Here is a 25311-nt window from a genome sequence, read left to right as displayed (position 1 = left end):
CTACATTTATCAACTATCAGGCAAACATTTTATTTTCACCTTGCATACTTATAAAAAATCTAGTTTTGTAAAAAGTTGAAGGTTACACAAAGTTTATAAATAATCCTGCAAACATACATAGTAGACAGTCAAGTAAATGTGCAATAACTTTGAACGCCAACAGCTACAATTCTTTATAATTCATGGGCTTGGTCATAGGTGCACTTATTATCCCTAAGCATAAAGGCTGGGCTTCATTACTTTAGTGTCCCATTTCCAACACTCATATTTTCAAGCTTGATCAGGCGGAACTGGATTCAAACTAGTGATGAAAAACTTAGTATAAACTTACTACACGAGAATCACACTACACTATTCTGTAGTTCCCAAACTTCAGCATGCATCAGATCACCTTGAGGGCTTGTTAAACCAGAGATTCCTGGTCCCCAAACCTAGTATTTGATTCAGTAGGTCTAGGATGAGACCCAAGAATGCAATTCTTTCTTACAACTTCCCTAGTGTAGTGCTACTGTTGACTGAGGGACTAAATTGTGAGAACCACTGTACTAATGAGGTGATACCAAACCACTATGCTATTTCAAAAGTTCAAGTACTTGCATATAAAGATTAAGACCCCCCCCCCAAAAAAAAGATTAAGGCCTTGAAATTGTAAACTTAATTAGCAGTACCCAGTCTTAGACATGTTTTTCATGTTGCAATTGTTACCTAATCCCACTTCTTGGTGGCTTGTATCATTTTTTGGTTATAAAGCAACAATATTAGCCATAAATGAATATTTATTTGGATTTGAATATTGTATTCTAATATCCGATTTGCATAAAAAATATTTTTGAAAGCCTTCTATGGCCTAAATAATATTTTCTCCTTAAAATATCCTGGAAAACAGTGTTGCACCTGTTGTGAAAAGACTGAGTAGCATCCAGGAGCCTTAAAGGCAGAGAAAAAGAAGTACTGAGTATTAAAAGAAAAAAGCATGAAATGTTATCCCTCCCATGGAAAAGCAGCATAAACTATACTTGCCAAATGTGCTGTGTCTTCTGGGATTGTGCCTTTCTAACAAGCATCTAGGTGATGCTGATTTGGTGGTCCTCAAAACTACGTTTTGTGTAGCAAAGCCTTAGAATGTCAGTTTTTTAATGTTTCCATATAACTTTTCTATTAGTTTTTAACATAGAAACAAACAATACTTGAACTCATAAACATTTCATTAAGGTAAAAAACATAATTTTTAACCGTGACCTGTCAAATTCATACAATGTTTAAAAGCCACTCTGGGGGACAACCCAGCAGTATCCTTGGCAAATACTTTCTAAAGAACAGCATTTGTACATGACTGTAGCCACCCAAAATTCAGATCTCCCATATCTCTGGCTATTTTTATCACTTCAAACTTAACTCTTAAAACTGAGATAGAAAGCTTTCCTTACTGGAATCAGAGCTGAGGCTGGAAGTGTTTCTTGAGAAACATGAGAAAACTATTTAGACGCAAATACCTTTATAAGGACTCTATAATAACAAACCTATATACTGTTTTACATCAATTTTAATAGGAATAAAAGAGGGAGTAAAAACAGCATTATTAGTGGTTTACATACCTGCCAGGATGCAAAAGTGATTGTAACCTGCATAAATAATACACTCAAGAACATTCCACACTCCTTTGTGGTTAGAGCAATGCAGTTTATAAAACAAAAATGTGACTATTCCCATTGAAATAGGCATCAAAAATTCGTTTTGAGAAAGAAGATGAAAGGAGCATTCTCTAACTCCTGGATGCCAGGAAGCAGAGTTTTTCAGAATCAAAAACAAAGAGAGCCCTAATTAAGAGCAAGGCCCCACCCCGCAGGGGTCAGAGAGTTGGTTCTTTAAACTAATTCATCATTTTCACATATCAAAGGATTTTTCTTTACCCAAAATTAAAACTAAAGAGACAACACTTTTCAGAAATGCACACACCCTGAGATAGATCAATACCAGGATCTACTCAAGGATCTGCTATTTAGGTATAGTTAGTATAATTCATATTTAAAGTCACTTCATAAAAATAACTGTCCCCATCTTCCAAGTTCCATCTTCTATCATGATCACCAAAGCAATTTCTATTGTTAAGATTCTTCTTCATCGCTTGAATGTAGAAACTGCTTAGTAAAATTCTCCAGCTCGTTTTCAAGTTGAACAGCTTTATTTCTAATTAAAAAAAATGAATAAAACACCAATCTAATCATAAAGGTCAATGAGAAAAAATGCATCCCATGCAAATCTTAAAAAAAAATCACTAGCCAGCTGTTGCTACATTTGTCTGAACTCACATCATCAACTCTTTTTAAAGCATTTATTATATGTGCTACTGTAACTTTGCAATAAACACAGAATCCAATGGCCAGAAGAAAGGTATACTGAGATAAAATCTTTAATAAGAATGAAAAGCCTAAGAGACAGTGGAGTCATATCACCTTACATGGGAGTTACATCCTAAGTCACATAAAGACATAATTGTTCTTGAATTCCCGTTAAGAATAAAGCGTAGAATAAGTGGTTTTATGTATACACAAAGTAGCTGGTAGATGTCAAAGGACCATAGTTACCAAAAATATTTTTTTTAAATATTAAAATTGTACTTGATGCAGCCAAATGCCCATAACAAGAGGGAAAACAATGTAAATTGACAGGGGAATGCAGGTTTGTATCTCCCATTCTCATACTCTGCCAGGGCACACACACATACTTAAATGAGTTTCTCTCTTTTCTTGGTCCTGTTTTGTTTGTTGCTGAGTGCATATGGTCAAGGTCATAAGTTAAATGTTCTTGTGAACTCCACTGTGTATTTCTTCAAGTAATGCTCCTGAAGCATTAGTTAAGTTAAATTATATCTGAATGGCTAAAAGCCTAATTTAGTAACAAGGGAGATTCCAAATATTATGTTAATAATATTCTAAACTTATTATGTTAACATTATTCTAAACTTTCCTATTAGAAGAATTAGCAGATCAAAAATGTTGATACTTATTCAAGTCAGTCCTGCCAAAATCTGAAAGCTACATAAGTACCAATAATCTATTTTATCAGTTATGGCTTTTTACTATAGCAAGATGAAAAATATTTAAAAACCTACCTAGGTTAAAAAAAAAATTTCTATTGGATATAGTTTCACCAAATTTGAAAAGCTGTATTTGGGATGACCTAACTTAAAATAGGAGCAATGGAATATGTGAAATTAACTTGGGTGTATTTGTGTGTGAGAAGTGATGCTCGGGTTTAAGTGATAGGCAGTCACCTTTTTCAGAGACCCTGAAATGGAGATGCAATGAGAATGTGACTGCTAAATCTTAATCTTTTCAGATTAAGATACCAGGGATGGACACTATCACAGGTGTTTTAAGTATAATGTCCCAAAATCCACGTCATAAGGACAGCCTCTCCAATTTGCAGGCGTTGCAAACTGTTTTTATATAGGCAACTGTATGTAGCATGTGCCCTGGTAAGTAGCAGCAGGAAGTAAATGATGCTTAATGATTCTACCAGACTTGTAGGTGAGCCAGCTAATGGGTAATAAAGCTGAAAGAACTGCCAAGAAGTATAGATCTCGCGGTGATACTTCTGGTCTTGACCCCCAAAGCACAATTTATTTAGACTCCAAAGAATCCATGGCAAATCATATTAAACCAGAATTCCACATTATATTAGGATATCTTGTTTACTTCCGTTGCTTCAAATTTAAGTATACCTAACAGTCCCCAATGAGAAGAAAAGCTATGGGTCTTGGATATGTAGGACTGAAAATTCATACTCATACTTTTAATTACAAAACTTCTGCTCTGAATAAGGACTAGTATAGCTTAACATAGAGCTATAAGCTTAGATCTAAAAAATTCCTTTAAATTCAGATTTGTTTTTTTGTTGTTGTTCAAATTAGCTTTCATTGAAATTGCAAAATTACAATTAAGCCAATGCAGAAAGCCAAAAATTTTAACATAAATTTGCTAGTGATTTTACATAATTATATTTTGGTAATGAAACCAATAAATGTTCATATTATTAAGGACAAAAGGTTCAAATACCTTAAGCGCTTTGAATTGTTCTGTATTTTCTCCAGTTGATCTATCTCTTTGGATAATCTGGCAATTTCCTCTTCTAGATGTCTTTGTGTAATATCAACTTGTTGGCACAGGCGAGCAAAAGTGGTTGCCATTTCCCTTCAAATAAAAAATAATTTTATCAGCAGTCATGAATGTCTTTTAAAATGAATAAGCTTTCATTTAAAGTTTATATTAAAAAAAGAGATCACAAGTTTAAAAAATTCCCAAAAATATAAGGTATCAAAGAACACGGCTAAGAATGGTATGAGGGAGGGTATGGCACTTGTAAGCTTAATATGACTGTGGGCTTAATTTCATCTGGCCTCAAGACAAATGCTCAGTGGGTAATAACATTACTCTGCCATATTGCTGTAAATATGAATAAGCTATAAAAAGGCAAAGGATGGGTGTATTTCTTCAGAAGCATAATAAGCCTTACTCTTGTCCCCTGCCTATAGAAATAAATTACTGAGAACAGGAAAGAAAATTTCATGAACTTCTGTGACAGTCAAAAATACTTTAAACTATAGCAACATTTAACCACATTTCTAAAACAAAAGGGCAGTATTTAATTTGTGTGCTAGTTAATATGTTAACTTTGGAAAATATATTTATATTTTTGCAACTTGGAGCATGCCTGGTAGGTGTGTACCACTGGAATTTGATGAACTGACTTGTTTTTCTCTGCAACTATTCTCCTGTGCATCTTCATCTTTCCCAGGGTCCTTTCCCCCTCCATTCTCCCCTATCTGACCAAATACCAATATAAGACAAATGAAGCATCTTTTTATTTTAATATTTTATTACATTAATATTTAGCTAGTAGTATTATTATTATTTTAGCTAGTATTATTATTATTTTTAGCTAGTATTATTTTAACCGGAGTAATTATTTGAGGTTGCCTCCATTAGAGTGTAAAGTCCTCTAAGGAAGAATACAAGTTATCTTTAGCTTTTAATTTCCCATAAGTTCTAGAGTATTTATTGTCACACGGTAGGCAATTAATAAATGTTTGATGATGAAATGAATAGTAAGCTTCATTAATTCTGTTTTTATGAATGTGAGCCTCAGCTGATTTTGTCTGGAGGTCCAGTTTATCCTCATTAAAGAAAAAGATCTTAGTATAAATAAATCAAAATTAACAGTTATATAAAATAGGAGCTCAATAAATATTTGGTAAATGAGTGAACTAATTCAGTGGTCTCAGTTCTGTGCCCCCATTGCTTCCATTCCCTATAGCTCTAACTTAACTAGGTTAGTACAGGCTCTGATCTTGTGTCTGAAACAGTTTAATCTCCCTGCAATTCTTGTCTCCTGAGTCTAAACCACTTTACACACCACACCACTGCAAAGTTATCTGTTCTAGAGCTAAATGTTAATGATATCACTCCCAGGGTTCCTAATTATCCAAACCTCAGTCCTAGTGTTAGGTTTATACTTGAATGGACCCCTTCTTATGTACACATCTGCCACACTGAAATTATCTCACGTTTCTGAACACATTCCTTTTCCCCCAACCTTCTTGCCTTTGGTTTGAGCTGTCTTCTCTGTCTTGCTCGTTCTATTCTGATGTTCAAGTCTCATCAGGCTACCTCTCCTCTAGGAAACCTTTGCTGATCCACTATCCTTCATGATTTCAGATTCTAGGGACTTCCCTGGTAGCAGAGTGGTTAAGAATCCGCCTGCCAATGCAGGGGACACGGGTTCGAGCCCTGGTTCGGGAAGATCCCACATGTCGTGGAGCAACTAAGCCCATGTGTCGCAACTACTGAGCCTGCGCTCTAGAGCCTGTGAGCCACAGCTACTGAAGCCTACGTGCCTAAGAGAAGCCACCACAGTGAGAAGCCCACGCACCGCAACAAAGGGTAGCCCCCCACTTGCCACAACTAGAGAAAGCCCACACACAGCAACGAAGACCCAATGCAGCCAATAAATAAATAAATAAATACATAAATACTCAATGCCATTTAAAAAAAAAAGATTCTACAGCCTCACATTATGAAGCTCTCATTACTTTTCACTTTTCACCTTTTATTATAATTATGTACATGTTGTTTCTTCTATTAAATTGCAATCATCTTTAGCTCAGAAAACTTTCTAATTCAGCTCTCAGGGGCACTCTAATACAGAATATTATGCATTGATTTGACTGGAGTTCTATATGTTTTTACTAAATCAATGAAACAAATATTTAAGATACATAAACTTGGTGGACCCAGGTATTTATTATTATAATAAAATTCTCTTGAGTTTTAAAAAATCATGCCTTTAAACCTACAAATCTGGGCTATAATAGTAAAAATAAATTACGTACCACCATGCATTTTGAGCCCACTTGTTTGGTATCATTCTGTGTTTTCCACTTTGGTGGCAATTATAAAATGTGTTCATGTTGTGATAATTCTTTGAGCTGTACTCTTATTTCTGCATTTCTGCATGTATGTCCTACTTCAGTAAAGCTTTAAAACAAAAATAGATGAATCTTGCAACTTACTGTTGTACTTGGTGGCTGCAGTTGGCGCTTGTGAAGCTAACAATCAGCTGCAGTTTTTCAGTTGCATAATTCACAAATTGCTGTTTAAAGGCTCTCTCTTTGGCACGGGTGGTCCAAGTCAGCCTTTCATAAAGATACAAAGCTCCATACATACTTAATGAAACAGATATGAGTTTCCAGCCTACAGTTTTCCAAATCTGTAAGATAAATTCACAGCTTACTTTGAGAAAGAAAAATACCACTAGGGAGATTGTACTAAAAGGCATTTTAGAAAACTCACTGGCTCCCTACAGGTCTTTGAGTCAGATCCATTTTTTTAAAAATGTATATTCCTTCTCTATGAGAAAATATGAAATTACCGGAAATCAAGCCGAAAAAAGGAGCAGCACATAAATACCAGGCAAGAACTTTTATAACCTGCCAGGCATTTGGTAAGCTGATTAAATGTATCTCAAAAAGGGATGTTAATTTAGGTCAAAGGTTTAAAAAACCAAAATGAACTGTATATAAAATAGTTAACTGGGAGTTCCCTGGCAGTCCAGTGGTTAAGACTGCATGCTTCCACTGCAGGGGGCACAGGTTTGATCCCTGGTTGGGGAACTAAGATCCCACATGCCGCGTGGTGTGGCCAAAAGAGAAAAAAGAAGAAAAAAAAGATAACCAACAAGGACCTACTGTATAGCACAGAAAACTATACTCAATATTTTGTAATAACCTATAAGGGGAAAGAATCTGAAAAAGAATAGAGATATATATATTTGTGTAACTAAATCATTCGCTGTACACCTGAAACACAACATTGTAAATCAACTATACGTCAATAAAAACAAACCAAAATAAACCTATGCTGTTAATGATATGAAAAAAACTTTTAGCATATAAGAACTACTACAAAAAATAATATTTAATACTTTAAGGCAGATCCCTTTGGTATTTGGAGAAGGCTAGATAAGGGACCTGGATCATTCCTGTTACTCCAATGCACAAATATTGTTTCTTCGTGTGCTGTGATGTAAAAGTAGGAAGTATTGTTTATGTTGTGGTAATCATTTCACAATATATACATACATTAAATCATGTCATACACCTAAAACTAATACTATTTTATATGTCAATTATATTTCAATTAAATTTTTTTTTAAATATTTATTTTTAAGATTAGACTTGTGAAACTCAATTCACTAATTTTAACTTACAACTTTTCATGTCATCTTATAGATCCTGGAAACTGAAGTAAATATATCTTTCTTTTCCTGATCTAGCAGGTAGCTTTGCAATAATTTCAATTTCAATTACACCAAAAAATACTGTTTCAAAAAAAAAGTTACTATTTCTTACCACTCCTCCAACAACAATGATGCCCATAGACGTTCTAGACGTAAGAGAGGCTAATGCTGTTATTAAGGTAACCATGAGTTCTTCCTGTGACGCATTATCTGGTGTTGCTGGATTGGTAGGAGCAGTGGGAGTAGAAGCTAAAGATCTGGGAAGCTAATAAGGTTGGGGGGGGAAAGGATTAATTCAATTAAACCACTACAAATGGAAAAGTTACATTTACAAAATTCGACTGTATTCTCTTTTAAAATTACAGTAGTAAATCTACAAAAAGAATGACTCCAATTAATGAGTTTACCATAAATACATGAAGAAAATAAAAATGGTCTGAAAGTTATCTCCTGTGACATGGACCAATGATATCATGAAGAATGAATTTTCATAACATACAATGAGTCTACCTAAAACAACAAGCCTTCAACTCTCAAGTGAAATTAAAACTGTATATAAAAAAAAATTTTTTACACCAAAAAAACAATCCTTAAAAAAAAACTGGACTTCAAATTTAAAACCTTTTGAATTCCCTGGCGGTCCAGTGGTTAGGACTATACGCTTTCACTGCCGAGGGCCTGGGTTCAATCTCTGGTTGGGGAACTAAGATCCCACAAGCTACGTGGCCAAAAATAAAAAATAAAAATTAAAAATAAAAAAAAAAATAAAAGCAAAGTTAAAATCTTTTACACTTCAAAATACACCATAAGAAAATTAAAAGGCAAGCTACAGACTAGAAAAACATACGTATTTGGAAATCATGTATCTGATAAAGACTTGTATGTATCTGGAATATATATAAAGAACTCCCACAAGTCGATAAGAAGCCAAATAACCTAATTTAAAAATGGACAAATGATTTGAATAGACATGTTACAAAATAAGATACATGAATAAGCACATGAAAAGATGTTCAAAATCATCAGTCATTAAGGAAATACAAATCAAAACTACAATGAGATACAACTTCACATCTGCCATAATAAAAAAGATGATAACAGGTCTTGATGAGCATGTGGAGAAAGGGAACCTTAATACATTGCTGGTGGGAATGTAAAATGGTGCAGCTGCTTTGGAAAACAGTTTAGCAGTTCCTCAGAAAGTTAAACATGGAGTTACCATGTGGTCCAGCAATTTCACTCCTAGACATATATACTCAAGAGGAATGAAAACAGATGTCCATATAAAAACAGTCTATGAGTATTTAAAACGTCATTACTCATAATAGCCAAAAAGTACAAACAACTCAAATGTCCATCAATTGGTGAATGGATAAATAAAATGTGTGATATCCATAATGGGATATTATTCATCCAAAAAAAGAAATGGAGTATTGATACATGCTACAACATTCATATACCATGATGACAAACCTTGAGAACATCATGCTAAGTGAAAGTAGCCAGTCACAAAAGGCCACATTTTGTGTGATTCCATTGATATGAAATGTCCTGAAGGGTAAAAATGATAGCTAGAGAAACCTGACTAGCAGTAGGGCTGGAGGTGGAAATGACAACTGACTGCAAATGGGCACAAGGGTAGCCTTTGGGGTGACAGACATGTTCTAAAACTGGATTGTGGCGATGGTTTTACAACTCTGTAAGTTTTCTGAAAACTTATTGAATTGAGGGACTTCCCTGGTGGCGTAGTGGTTAAGAATCCGCCTGCCAATGCAGGGTACACAGGTTCGAGCCCTGGTCCAGGAAGATCCCACATGCCGCGGAGCAGCTAAGCTCATGTGCCACAACTACTGAGCCTGCGCCCTAAAGCCCATGAGCCACAACTACTGAGCCCATGTGCCTAGGGCCTGTGCTCCGCAGCATGAGAAGCCACCACCATGAGAAGCCCAAGCACTGCAACGAAGAGTAGCCCCCGCTCGCTGCAACTAGAGAAAGCCCACGCACAGCAATGAAGACCCAACGCAGCCAAAAAGAAAAAAAAATTAATTAATTAAAAAAATTATTGAATTGATAAATTCAAAAAAGTTTTTAAAAAGAGACTCTAAACTGGTAGAATCAGATACATACCTGTATAGTACAGCAATAACCACCTAATAAAAAGCCTACTCAAAAAAAATATATATATATAGATATATATATACCTGAAAGATAGGCTCTGATAATCCTAGAAGCACCCGCTGAGCATTTGTAGGACCCAAGAAACGATGGACAAGGGAGGACCAGCCCAAGGAAAAATGAAATACAATATCCTCTTGAAAATCTGAGCATAACTTGTGGCAATTTAGGTCATAGCTGAGATCAAATTTCTTGCAAGGAATCAGTGTATGTAGTTTATTCTGTATACCAGCTGGAAGTAATGGCTTCAAATTTTCTAGAAAGAACCGAATTATGATATTTTAGTTAACAACAGTAAATAATATTTTATAAAATATCTAAAGGATTTTATAATAAATCTTTTAACAACGACATAAAGAAAAAACTACACACGAACTTGCAGACATAAATATTACCAATAATTTCTTGCTGGGATTGAAGCATTGAAGCATTGACTTCATTGGTGCACCGATCAGCCAAATTTCTTCCCATTCCATCTTCTATGTGCTTATTTAACTCCTGTTAACAATGGTAAATGTCCACGTTATTTTTTTCTCTAGAATATATGCAGATTTTATTAAAATGTCAAAAAAGTAGTAAACACTAAAATGATCTTATTCTTTTCTAAGATGATAATTCTTCTGTGTACTTTATAGTTTAGATTTATTACAAGAGTGCACAGGAGATGTAATAGTTTAATCATGTACTGATTGCCATGAAGACACTAAAATGGCCAAACCACTAAAGAGTGGAATAAGAGTCAGAATAAGATAAGGAAACTGTATCTGAATAACATTTAACTACAATTTAACTTACATTTTTATATACTTTCAATACACTTGGAGTAGGATGAAACTCAGAACAAAATTCATCAACCAAAACAGAGAGTCGACAAATTTCATCTGTCATTGCACATGAAACCTAAAAATATTAAAAAATCAGAATTAAAATATTTAAACAAGATTACCAACTACTCAAAAAAATTAAATTGAAAAAACTTAAATATTCCTTTAAGGTAACAGATACCATTTCTAGCATTATCAAAAGTATTTCCATTCCCAGATATTATAATCACAAAGCTAATGTTACCCACCTTATTTGCAACCTCCTCTGTAACCTCCCTGATTTTTTTCTTAACATCCAGTGTTAAAAGGTTCATCTGGTTTCGGATAAAGTCCAGTCTATCAATTTGGTCTTCCCTCTCTTCTATTGAATAAACCCTATTATAGTATGAAAAGTAATTAATATTCAGGGTGTCTTAAAGTCCCAAAGAAATTAAGTACACTCACTCACTTATATATTGAACCATCTGTTAGCATGATAGAAGGGAAAAAAATCTTGTATTTCAACATCTAAAAGGATTCAAATAATATTTCACTTACAAAATGTTTTACAGATGATTGGATATAAACTGTCTCTCTGCTCATGTGGTACCTGAATCCCACAAAGGATTAATAAGGATGCTAAATCTCCACCCATTTCATAGATATGAACAGTCAAAACAGAACTAACTCAATATTAAGTCTACTTAATAAACAGGGGCCAGTAAACAGCACTCTGCAAGCCCAATCCAGCCATCTGCTAGTTTCTGTTAAAGTTTTCTTGGAACACAGCCACAAGCATTCATGAACCTATTGTGTATATGGCTGCTTTTGCTCTAAAACCGCAGAACTGAGTAGTTGCCAAAGAGACAGTATAGCCTACAAAGCCTAGAATATTTACTATCTGCTAAAATTTGTCAACCCCTGGATGATATAGGAAAATAAAAGCCTGAGATCCTTTTAAGATCATCTTTCCCAAGACATCTGTTCCCAAGGCATGATTATACGAACCACCCTCAAATCACATCTTTTTTGTGCTACGTTTATTTCAATGTCCTATATTTTTATAAAAATTAAGGTCAATCCAGTGGACGAATACTTACTTTGGCTACCATAATAAAGCAACTGAGCTCACTATACAGAAACAGTGTGCATAGGGCCAGAGATCAGAATCTGGGTTCTGATCCTTGAGTTTTATATGCTGCAAATTCTCTAATGTTGTACATAATGCATTCCTGCTAAAGTGTCAAAATTAGGCAACAGACCTAGATATGAGTGGAGTTTTGTTCTCAGCAAGATCAAATACATTTAAAATCCCCAATTTTATATCTTGGATTTAATCTTAGATTCTTTATATCTTCCCATTGATTGGCTTAAGCCCACTTAAAGGTCCAATTGAGGCTTAACATCATTATGCTTATAACATCTAATAACATCTTAATCTGTTTCAAGTACACCAAGTTTGTGAGAACTACCCTCTTCTTCGACTAGTGTTGGCACTTTCGTGTATTCATTTTCATCATTACAAGGTAATAAATGGAAAAATATACTGCAATATAGTATGACATATAGAGTAATGCTTACCAAATTCACTTTCTGGCTGGCAGGTAGTATCACCTTGTTTGTTTACCAGCTGATATAAAACCACAACTGGCATAAAGGAGTGATTTCAAGGTTTCAATGTATGAATACATGAAAGATGAGTGATAGGTTGAACGTAAAAAGAGGGTCACCTGTTTTGGACTTCGAGAAATTCTGCTGGAAGAAATGGTTCTTTCACTGCTTTAAAGACATTTAAAGCCACTGAACATTTTAAAATCACAGCTCACACACGAGAATACTGAGATCCAGGGGATGTAAATGATGTAGTTGTTCAAGGTTGTAAAAAAAATATTTATAGTTTCAAATATTCATTAAAAAACATGCAAGTAGGCATCAGCTAAACCTGCAAGGTTGATGTTAGTGTGAAAGGTATTTAATAATATAAAAATTTTAAACCTTAGTCTAAAGAATTCATATTGACACAAAAATAATTTTGCAATAAAATGAATTCATACCTTTTCTCTGCTGCTGCCACGTTTATTGAATCCATTATGTTTTTCACCGTTTCTAGTATCTGTTTAGCTCTGATAGTGTGCTGTTCAAACTTTGTTTTCACTGCTGACTGCGAGATACACTCCTGCGAGGGGCCCAAGCCATAACACATTACTGTAATTCCATCCCAACGTTTTCAGGAATTTAAACACAAAAACTTGCTGTTTGTAATGTTAACCAAAACAGACATAAGGATAGAAAATAAATGGATGACAAACACAACTTAAAATTATAAAGGTAAAAAAAAATGTCAAAAATTTAAAAGTTAAAAGGCTTTAACAGCAAGTTCATAGCTTTGTGTAATTTTACACAGTAATGTGCAATGGCTCTTTGACTATATTATTTTTTTAAATAAATAAAAAAGGGTGCTATTTTCAATGTTAAAAAAGGTTTCCTATTAGGATTACTAATTTTATTTGGATCACCTTTAATCTACTTCTAGTCCATCTATCTTGATTTTTCTCATATTTGCAATGAAAACCTCATGAAGTTCTTAAGCCATGAAACAGAATTCTACATTGAAACAAATGAACGATACGATTCACATAAAGTTAGTAAAAAGGACTTCTACAGATTAAAGCTTGAACAAATTGAAAAATACTATTTAACAGCAAACAACCTAAGTAATATTTTAAATTGTTTATAGAAAAATATCTAAAGCTATTTCTAAGATAATCCCATTATTGTCATTGGACTATATAGTGTGTGCATATAGGTCAGAATGATGCCTTATCTCATGTTTCACTTTCACTAACTGTAGCTCACAACTTACTAACAGTTGTACAAATCAATTAGTGTTTCATGACCTGTGTTTTTTACACAGAGAATACATCAGAATGCACCACATATGATGATGGATATTTCTTTTGTGAAATTTTGTTTCAGTTTCAATATATGTGCATATTACTTGTTATTTAAAACATTTACTGTGATTCATCATTTAAGTGCTAGCAAAATTATTAAATTAAAATTGGCCTTTCACTTTTACATCATAGAAAAGTCAAATTCTGTACTGACATAACATTTGAAAACAACCGCAAGTGTAGAGAAATACTATCTGGTCTTTGAACAACCAAGAACACTCATCTGGGTCACGACATCAAATGAGGGATATACTCCCCAACTCTCCAATATTTCCATGAATTCATCTTCTTGAACTTAATATAAAACCAGTACAAATTGTGGTAATTACTTCTGAAAGTAATTACTATCCTTTATCAAAATAAATAGCTTTTAAGCTTTAAAAGGTAGTCACTTAATACACTAGCACTATATTTGTTATGGTGAAATCATTAGTATATTATATATTCATTCAGTGTTCTATTTATAATCTATGCTGAGCCGTCACATCTCTAAAATGATTATTTCACTAAGACAGAAGAGACTTTTAAATTCTCTCTTTGGTATTTTTTTGAGGTATAGAAAACAAAGCAGATTCATTTCTTTAGCTATAGGGCACATGAGGGTAATTCATTTAGTTAACAGTTTATGTCTTAACTCAGAGCCCATTACTTTTTTTCAGTGCATAGTCTTACTTTTGCTCATTGTCAAGCTCATTTATACATCACTCAATTATCACTAATCCTGAAGAGATTACTAATAAGAAGTTACAGTATTCCTGTTCTGTATATGCCAAAGCAGAAGCCACCAATAACTACAAAATATTAAACATTTAAAGTGCAAACTGCTTATTTTTTTCCAAACTGCTTATTTTTTAATGACCAAAACAAAGTTATGATTTTACTTCAAATAACTATCTCATAAATTGCCAAATTAACCATCACAAAAACTATAATAAAAGAATAAAAATATTTTTAAAAGAAAAAAAAGTTAAAAGAAATTCTGTTCCTCGATGAAGCAGATCTAGATATCAGCAATGAAGACCCCAAATTTGTAGATAACAGCACAGTATTAGAGCTAGACTAGAGAAAAAGAAAAGACCTCCAAAAGTTATTAGGCAATATACAAGTTATTCCTTGATTCAAAAATATACATTGGTGAATAAGTATAAAGAAGAAAACAGGCAATCTTTTTCTAATTAAAAAGTATCCCACACTGACGTTCCCACTGATCAGAAAAATATCAGAAGTCAACTGCAAAAGGAATACTCTATTCCAAACTAAGTATAGGGAATGCTAATTTATTTTTTTAAATATTTATTTATTTGGCTGCACCAGGTCTTAGTTGCAGCATGTGGGATCTAGTTCCCTGACCAGGGATTGACCCCGGGCCCCCTGCATTGGGCGCACTGAGTCTTAGCCACTGGACCACTGGGGAAGTCCCAGGGAATGCTAATTTAAATAAAGGTTCTTTACTGAACAGTTTCTCAGAGCCCTTTATATACTAATATACTTATGAATCTCCATGGGAGACATATATAGCATGCAGCAGTTCCCAGACTTATTTTATCAGGAACTCTAATTTTCCAAGGAGAAATTTAAAATACTACACCAGACAATTTAAATTCCATCTTGTCAGAGTATCCTGTAGGCTGTTTTAAAACTTATTAAAGATTTAGAACCAAAACAATAATCACATCTCAATTATGATCATCTTCTGATTTTCTAATAACATCTACAGAAAACAGCTGATGATTTAGTAATATGTAGTTACAAATTTGTAAATATTAATATTTATGTGTAATTAAGACATACAGGGCTTCCCTGGTGGCACAGTGGCTGAGAGTCCGCCTGCCGATGCAGGGGACAGGGGTTTGTGCCCCGGTCCGGGAGGATCCCACATGCCGCGGAGCGGCTGGGCCCGTGAGCCATGGCCGCTGAGCCTCCGCGTCCAGAACCTGTGCTCCGCAATGGGAGAGGCCACAACAGTGAGAGGCCCGCGTACCGCAAAGAACAAAAACAAAAACAAAAACATAAACCAGCTTGTCAAGTCCCCTTGATAAAAGACCCTAAATACCCAATAACATGCTATTTACCACTCCCAATGTATTATTTTGAAATATCTTAAACTGACAGGAAAATTGCAAGAAAGAACACCAAGATACAATATACCTTTCAAGTAAATATACCAAATGTTAACATTCAGCTTTGTTTACCTTTCCTTCTCTCTCTCCATGCAGATCTATATAGGTAAGTCTATATAGATATTCATCTTTATACATACCTGTATATATTTCTTCCTGAACAATCTGACAGTTCATTGTAACCACCACAGCCTTACTACTAAATATATTAACATGTGTCTCCTAAGAATGGGGACATTTTCCTATACAACCACAAAACAATTACTGTATTCAGAACTTTTATCACCAGGACAATACTATTAACCTAACATACAGTCCATTTCCAAATTTCACCAGTTGTCCCAGGAATGTCCTTCACAACAAATTCACTGACACAAAACTATTAAGAATAGTTAATGGCCAAATATTTGGGCAAAAAAATTTTAGATTTCTAAACTGTGTTCAGAATACACACCTGTCCAAATATAGGCTGAAAACAAGAAAACATATGAATAGAATTAACATTGATTTTCTTGATTGATTTTATTTAATTTCCAAGCCTTATTTAACTTGGTACCCTGAAAGTTCATAATATTCAGCTTCTTTTAAACCAAATGAATCTCAAGAGGTCCATGGCAAAGATCAGACTGTTTGATAAAATGATTAACTTGGTACAGTTTTTCTTTATACAAAAATCATCTTATAAGACTACACACACAATATTGAATTCTAAAAACAGAGAAAATGTGTATAAAGGCCACATTTGTGATCACAATGCAAAAAAAATCAAGAAAAGTTAGATGATAATAATCAAAACATCTAAATTTTAGTAACTCCTATATTGAATAGGAAATGCCAAAAGCTATCATTAAAAATTAATCAACAATGAAACTGGATACTGAAACCTATAGAATACATCCAAAGCTACACTCACAGACAAATTCATGGCCCTAAATTCTTTCTTAAAGACCAAAAAGCAAAAAACAATCCCACTTATATAATGAAAGCAGAAAGAAACTTTGTGTAAAGATTAACATAGAATTTAATGAATAAAACCCCAAAAATACTATGTATCAACTGATAAATTAACCAAAGTCTTTGGAGGAAAAGCAAAGCAATCAGATCATTGGTAAATCCAATTAAGGTTTAAAATACACAGATATTTCTTGTATCCTTTATCTATCTATATATACATATAAGTATAGATATAGAAAAGGAATACAAAATATTTTTAAATGAACAATTTTATACTAAATCATAAATTCTCAGAAATGCACCAATTTATAGGAAATCATAAATTACCAAAATTAGTTTTAAAAGTAACAAATTTCAGCTTTGACAAAAGTTGAAGAGTTGTCAGTGCAGTTACCAAAAAAAGGTCTGGCCATCCAGACAAAATTTTTTGCCACCTGATTATTTCTTTAGGTAAATTCAAATAATTTCTAGTTGATTCTCATTTTATATCATAGTTTTAAACAAAAATTTCAAACTCTAAAGCCTAACATTCTCCACAACTTCATGTAAAAGCTCTTGCTCATAAACAGTTTTTTCCATATATAATTTTTAGATGCTCAAATGAACTTTTACAATAAAAAAGTGAAATGCCAAGTTTCTTCTAAAAACATTAAAAAGAATAGTTCCTAAGTCTGCCTGATTATTGCAATCACTCAGGGAACTTTAAATATATAACAGATTCCTAGGTCCATCCTAGCCCTACTGGATTAGTCTCTGAGATGAGTCAGGAGTCTGCAGTTCTCTAAAGTACCTCATGTGTTTCTCATCATCAGCCGGGTTTGAAAACCAGTGCTCTACAGCACATCTTTTATTCTTCTCATTCCCACCTCTTCAAGGAGATATTCTGGGAAATCAAATGCTGTACCAGGAACCAATATGAAAGAGGTATAAATGTATAACTGAACAATATATGATTTGGTAGGAGAAATCAATGACAAACACACATGCACACAAACACACAGGAAGAAAGAAAAGCTCAATAAATAAGAAAAGACAAGGGAAACAATGATATGCTCCCCAATTATTTTCTCCATGGATGAAATGACTATAACCAGTAAGAGTGAGGAGAGCATTGAATCTCTTGTGAAACCAAAAGGGAAAGAAGATAAACAATGGTCTTTGAGTAACTGGGATATCATATATCCTATAGCTTAGTTTGACAAGACACCTACTGATATCCCAGGGACCTCTGATATCCCAGGGGCCTGAGAATGGGTTTTCTTAAACACCTTGTCTTTATCTACCTAATGGTCTTTCTCCCTCTCACCAAATTAAAAATAGGGGATAGTGAGCAAATGGTTAATTTTAAAAATTCTGCCAAGTACATTCAACATTTATGTCCTTACTATTAAGACAGTTACTACTTATAAGGAAGAATAATTACTGATGGAAGTTTTTTTTCATTTCTGAAGTATTTGTGTTCATCTGCGGATGAGAAGGAGATATGCAATCTAATAAGCACAACTAAGAGCTAAATTAGAGTCAAGAAGATTAACAGCTAGAGAATTTTTCAGTCAATGTAGAAAGTTTTAATGTCTCTGAATAAAACACCTACACCAAAACATAAGAGTATCTTCCCTCCCCCGTGCTGCACACACATTATCTATTCATGCACCTCAGCAGTTTAGATTCCTAAAATACAGGACCTATATCTTAATTATTTTTGTATTCATTTATTCAGGACATTTGGCATAAAACATGGAGAATTAACAGGTGACAATACAGTTTAGAAATGTAATTAACTTTTGTCCAATGACATTAACTATGTTCTATCAAAAAAAAAATCTTCATTTTGCTCTATTATCCATTCCAACAGCAATTACATTTCTTTAATCTTGTGCCTGACTGTTGAATATAGAATATTTTACCCACTGACCAACAAAATATTAGAAACTAGTGTCTCATTTAAACACAAATACATTAAAGAAAAAGAATAGGAAGAAATTACAATCTTTAATTTTCCATTCTTACAGATCATCCACTTTGCAGGGACTTTCTTTCTTCCAACTTTCCTCGTTTTACTTGCTGTGTCAGAAACTACACTAAATAACACCAAAGGTTACTGACAAAGGTAAGTAGTGAAAACAGAAGATTATGCTCACTCTCCAACCAATGCTACGGTTTTACATTAGTCAGTACATTCACAAAATTCCTACCTCAAAGATTTGTTCAAAATTCTGAAACTCCTGCAATCTCGCCTGAAATCCTTCTGCAAGTGCCCCACCTGTAATATTTAGGTGAAGATTTTAAAACCTAGTATATAGCAAGATAAGATTTCTAGCATGCTATTTTTATAATCTATTTGTATTTCAAAAGGATGAAATAATGAATACATACCACCTTCTGGCATCCCCTGGGCTTTGTGCTTTCTAGCACTAAGAACTTCCTTTGCAGAAACAAAAAAGATACGATTCCGTGCTTCTAAAGGATCCACAACTTTGAGCTCCTCCACCAAGAAATGTAGGCATCTTTCCATGTGCTGTCTGCGTACCTAGAGAAAAACAGGGTATTAAAAGAATTCTAATAATTAAACAAATATAACAGTTACTGGCCTATACTAAACTCCACTTATAGTGATATTGTCACTATATGATATGGTAACAGTTGTCTTATACGTAACAACTCCAAAAATTCTAATAAATGAAGTTTGATACTTGCTGACAGGAAATCTTCCTCTTAACTTAATGATTCTTCCTTGAACATTTAATTTAAAATTCTGATGGACCATCAAATACTACACAACCATTAAGAAACATACTGTAGACAAACATTAGTGTTTAATGGCATGGGGAAAGGTTCTTAATTCTGTATTAAGGGTATATGATGTGTACATATATTTATGTAAATTAATAGGTGGCATGCAGGCAATACCCACAAAACTAGGTGGCATTTTAATTTCTTCCTTAAGCTTTTATTTTCCAAATTTTCTACAGTGAAGCTATTAATACCTTTAAAATCAGAAATTAAGTGCTACAATAAATTTGCTATAATGAAGTTATCTTTATTTGAAATCAGAACATAGATGGTATATTTTTCTTCTAAAAAACACTGGGGGGACTTCCCTGGTGGTCCACTGGGTAAGACTTCACGCTCCCTATGCACGGGGCCCAGGTTCAATCCCTGATTGGGTAACTAGATCCCACACGCATGCTGCAACTAAGAGTTAGCAGGTCACAACTAAGAAGCCTGCATGCTGCAACTAAAAGGTCCCACATGCTGGAACGAAGATCCCACAAGCTGCAAATAAGACCCAGCGCAGCCTAAATAAATAAATTAAAATAAATATTAAAAAAAAAACTACCCGGAATTAAAATTGGGGAGAATGCATTAGCTAGGGATTGGAGCTCTAACTTTAGGTTTAACAATAGCACTTGGGTACCTAAATTAGGAAGAAGGATTGGAAGTTAGTTAGGGTTTAGTACCAGCCTTTAGCATTATGGCTATGATAAGAGATCTCCATGTTAAGATTTAATAAAATTAAGCTAAATAGGAATGGAGAAGAACAATCTGTGGGTGATATTTCCTAATTCTCTGATGATTAAATGAGACCCCAATTTGAAAGAGTATGATTATAAAGCAAGAGTTAATAACAACAGGATATAAATCATCATATTAAGCAAAATTTCCATTTGGGGGGTGAGGGGAAGAATGAAAGCAAATAATCTAACATGTGAATAGTGATGGGATAGTGTAAATTTCATTTTTAATGCATTTTCTAAGTTTTTTTTAATAATAAACACATACTACTATTAAAATCAGAAAAAGTAGTATCAAGCAAATTAAATATTATTTGTAGACCAAATACCAGATTCTCTACTCTTTTTAAAATGAAGTTTCTAAAACCACCAGCATGACTAAAATGAAAAACAAAAAATACCAAGTGTTGGCAAGGATATAAATCACGTGGAACTCTCAATCTGGTGGTGGGAATATAAACTGGTATGAGCACTTCAGAAAACACTTGGGCTGTATTTATTAAAACAGCATATTCTTGGGAATTCCCTGGTAGTTCAGTGGTTAGGACTCTTTTGTTTTCACTGCCAAGGGGGCGAGTTCAATCCCTGGTCAGGGAACTAAGATCCTGGTAAGCCATGTGGTGAGGCCAAAAAACAAACAATAAACCCCCAGCATATTCTTAATCTGTAATCCAGCAATTCTACTCCTAGATTATATCCATGGATTACTGATACCTGTGTTATTGACATTTTGAGTCCGATAAATCTTTGGTTTGGGGGCAGGAGCTGTTCTGTGTTATAGGATGCTTAACAGCATCACTAGCCTCTACCGACTAGATGCCAGTAGCACACACCCTTAATTGTGGCAACCAAAATATTCCCTGGGGGACAAAATCACGCAGTCACTTACACTGAGAACCATTGGTATATACTCAGCAGAAATATACACCAATGTGCACCAAAGATACATATACAACAATATGCACAGGGACCTCTCTGGTGGCCCAGTGGTTAAGAATCCGTCTTGCAACACAGGGGATGCTGGTTCAATCCCTGGTCGGGGAACTAGGATCCCACATGCAACAGGGCAACTAAGCCCACGTGCCACAACTACAGACCTCACACGCCACAACTAGAGAGAAGCCCACGCACCGCAACAAGACCCGACACAGGCAAAAAATAAATTAAAAAAAAAGAATATGCACAGCAGCATTATTCATGATAGCTAAAAACAGGAAATTTATCCAAATGCCCATAACTATCAGAATGAACAGATCAACTGTTATTCATAGGATGAAATACCACACAGCAATGCACTTCAGCTATGCACAACAGTATGCATACATACCACAAATGTAATGTTGAGCAAAAAACCTGACATAGAAGTAGATACTATGTGATTCCATTACATAAAGTTGAACAACCAGAAAAACAGGGGGTACTGGGGTGCTGGAATGTTCTGCTTCTTGATCTGGATCCTTCTTGATCTGGATCCTTACACAGGTGTCAAATTTGTAAATTCACTGAGCTGGACACTTATGATTTGTACACTTTTCTGCCATGTTATACTTAAATAGAGAATTAAAAAAAACAGGGGACTTCCCTAGTGGCACAGTGGTTAAGACTTTGCCCTCCCAATGCAGGGGGCCCGGGTTCGATCCCTGGTCAGGAAACTAGATTGGCAAGCTGCAACTAAGGAGCCTGCCTGCCTGCGACTAAGACCCAGCACAACCAAATAAATAAATAAATATTAAAACAACAACAAAGAAACAGAAGGACATTTCAAGATCTAAAATGATTAGATAGTACTTTTATAACATAACTTTCCTTCAAAGTAGCTTAATACTCTGTCTCTATCACATATCCACTTCAGGTTTTCTGTAACTATATTCTTCTCAAGAGAATAGCTGCTTATGATGTTCTATTCTATGAGATGTATTGTTTCTTCAGATAGCAATGTACATGACTGTACTTCAAAACTTACAGAAAAAAATAACTTACATCTTCCATATATTCTGGCTCTGATGCAGAGGCATCCCAACGATTATTCAGAATAAAAATATTAGGCTTGGAAAGTCGCTCATTTACCTTGTGAAAAAACTGTTTTTCCTGAAAAACATGAAATATCCAACAGTATGTTTATTTTTTAAAGCTACTTTATTTTTACCTTTATACTTGAAACTTTATTTGAATCTCAAAGTTTGAACCATTTAACAACGGTGATAACACCCACTGATAAAGGATCCCAAAGCACTCTGAGCATTAAACTTTCAAAGATGACAAAACTGGGCTTCCCTGGTGGTGCAGTGGTCAGAAGTCCGCCTGCCGATGCAGGGGACGTGGGTTCGTGCCCCGGTCCGGGAGGGTACCACATGCCGCGGAGCGGCTGGGCGCCGTGAGCCATGGCCGCTGAGCCTGCGCGTCTGGAGCCTGTGCTCCACGACGGGAGGGGCTGCAGTGGTGAGAGGACCGCGTACCACAAAAAAAAAAAAAAAATAGATGACAAAACTAAGATATAAGAAAGCAAAAGTTAAGATTTTCCTACTCCTCCCATCAGTCTTTTTTTGAAATTCAATTTAACCAATATTTATCTGTTTCTACTATATGCATGACACAAAAGATACTGCTAGATATGACAGTCCATATTTTTAAAAAGCTACCTCCCATCTTTTTGAAGATTTAGACTAAGTAAATAATAATGTAAGACACATGTACAACACATCATAATAAACAATAAAGGTATATGCCATAAATAGTATAAATATCCAATTGAAATTAGGAAATGCTCCATAAAGAAGGAAGTGGTGATAAAGATGGGCTTGAAAAGTACTGACAACAGGGCTTTTTGAAGGATGAAAAATTGGGAGGGGGAAGAACTGTGCACAAAGAATAACATAAACAAAGGTACCAAAGTCAGGATGTGTATCAAAGTTTGTTTATCCAACACCTAAATAATGCAGTTACTCTAAAACAGGTTTTAAACATTTCCCTATTTTTTATACCATCAGGTTGTAAACAACTGTCAGTGTTGTCACAGCAACACGGTTTATGTGATATAGATCGGGCCATATAAACACTAATAACACGGTGACAAAACAGGTCTTGCTGGTAACACCTAGGTTTTAATGGTGTTTGGCCATTTATATGCTTTTGATGAATAACATTTTTTTAAGATTATACAATAGTTTTGGATATTAGATATTGAAACTCTGGAAAGTTTATTTGAAATAAGTCTGGCTCTAGACATTCTGGATAAATAATCTTCTATGTTTGACAGCAGCTTATAGTGTACACAGGTAAGCTGAAACCTACAGTGCACACAGATAAAGCTGGAAAAGGCTGACAAAACTCAAAGTATGAAAAGCCTTGCCTGCCAGATAGGGAGATGAGGTGGGAGTGTTATACTTTATTCAAAAGATTTAAGCCAACAGCCTAACAATTCTGATGCCTATTCCTTCAGAAACTTGTAAATAACCACAGTGAATGTCAACAACACACATGTATCACACCGTGAACTCAAATATTCACTAGAAGCTAGAGCCATCAAACCAGAATCAGCCCTTCCAATCCCACAGAAACACAAACCCCTTCGTTCACCTCTGATATTAAAGCTTCTTTCTAATCCATGACTTGGATTTCCTTCACTTTTCAGAATTAAAACAGACATCATTTCATTTCCTATCATTTAAACAAAATAATGATTAGACCCTACCGTATTCATTAGAGTTGATTCAGAGTTTGCAACCAAAACGAAGACATCAGCATCTAAGCAAAACTTATCAATCCAGCTATCCAGCTCTGTAGTGACATCTGTACCTGGACTAATGGGAATAAAATACGAATTGTGTTATATATTCTTTAAAAAGAAAATTTAGATTACAGAGAGATAATTTTTTTAAACTTTTAAGAATTAGTTGAAGTCTAAAGGATAGGATTTCTACCAGTTATCAGTCTGAAGCCTAGGAGATTTAAATTACTTTCTCAGCTATAAGACAGCAGTTGTGGAAAGCTGAGAATCTGTGCTTTATATACTTCTATTCTGCTGACAACCCCCAGAGCCTGTCCAATCAACAACTTAACAAATGCTAAAAAAGTTTATTTACTAAAGAGAGAAAACTTCGTGATTTTTGACAAAGCAAGTAACATGTTCACTATTTTAATCTTTTAAATCTTTATGCTTTGGAAGATTGAAAATAAGCAATGGAAAAAAAGAAAATAAAACCTAGGCTAATATACAACCTATACTATAAAAAGTAGAGACCAACTGTCTATACATTGACTTGATATGTCCTGTGACAAATTGGCAAGTTAACAGGTTGGGGTCATGGATACAGTCTGGCCATGAAATAAAGAAAAATTAATTAGTTAATATTATATTTAAACCAAATATTTTAATTTTCCAAGCACCTTCTCTCATCTGAGCTATTTCTGTTGATTACTTGAAACTCGCTTTCAATCAAAAGGGAAGACACTCAACCAAAAAAATAAAGATTTCCATAGAACACTGAAATTTTAACTGAAGAAAACAAAGAACACACCACAATTTTAAAAAATCATTTAACTACTTTTTTTGGTTAAGGACTCTGCTAAAGAGATATGCATTACCATTTTATTAAGCACCAGTGTAGTAGGATGATTTTTGAAAAAACATATTAAATGCAGGTTAATCAGAAGAGCCTGAATAAATTACAAAAGCATGCGATTAATTCTTGAATAATGAAAAGCTGTATGAACTGTCCAGCGGTTATTTTGGGAAACTAAGTCTCAAGAATAATTACTGATTAAAAATAATACCTATTTAGAGTTATCTATCTAGGTATCTAGAATGAGACAATCTCTAAGGCCCAACCAATTATCCAAACTACAAAGTCAGTCTAGAGAAAAAGTGACAATTCTTGAAATTTCCTGTAATAGAATTAAACTGATAAATTGGCACTTTTATGAAACCATTAAAAAACAAAAAAATAATAACTTATCTATTCCATTACAATCTAGCAAATGAGAACAAAGCAGC

General features: G+C 34.4%; 1 protein-coding gene across 4 annotated transcripts in view; it reads right to left on the bottom strand.

The window, feature by feature from the left end:
• Positions 1 to 27: 27 nt before the first annotated feature.
• MFN1 (mitofusin 1) overlaps positions 28 to 25311 on the bottom strand; it is a 34173-nt gene continuing 8889 nt past the window's right edge. For all 4 annotated transcript variants that reach the window (XM_082654080.1, XM_082654082.1, XM_082654083.1 and 1 more), the window contains 13 exons: positions 24010 to 24118; positions 22299 to 22406; positions 19180 to 19333; positions 18999 to 19066; positions 12830 to 12951; positions 11045 to 11171; positions 10768 to 10872; positions 10368 to 10470; positions 9999 to 10228; positions 7910 to 8062; positions 6572 to 6768; positions 4059 to 4193; positions 28 to 2187 (listed from right to left, as the gene is read on the bottom strand). In XM_082654080.1, the coding sequence (XP_082510206.1) occupies positions 2106 to 2187; positions 4059 to 4193; positions 6572 to 6768; positions 7910 to 8062; positions 9999 to 10228; positions 10368 to 10470; positions 10768 to 10872; positions 11045 to 11171; positions 12830 to 12951; positions 18999 to 19066; positions 19180 to 19333; positions 22299 to 22406; positions 24010 to 24118 (1693 nt within the window). In that variant the 3' untranslated portion in view covers positions 28 to 2105. The remainder of the gene's footprint in view (positions 2188 to 4058; positions 4194 to 6571; positions 6769 to 7909; positions 8063 to 9998; positions 10229 to 10367; positions 10471 to 10767; positions 10873 to 11044; positions 11172 to 12829; positions 12952 to 18998; positions 19067 to 19179; positions 19334 to 22298; positions 22407 to 24009; positions 24119 to 25311) is intronic.

This window comes from Grampus griseus, assembly GCF_964374135.1.
Source record: "Grampus griseus genome assembly, chromosome: 5".
Lineage (NCBI taxonomy): Eukaryota > Metazoa > Chordata > Mammalia > Artiodactyla > Delphinidae > Grampus > Grampus griseus.
The sequence above is the reverse complement of the archived record's forward strand: the minus strand, read 5'-3'. Positions and strand labels throughout refer to the sequence as shown.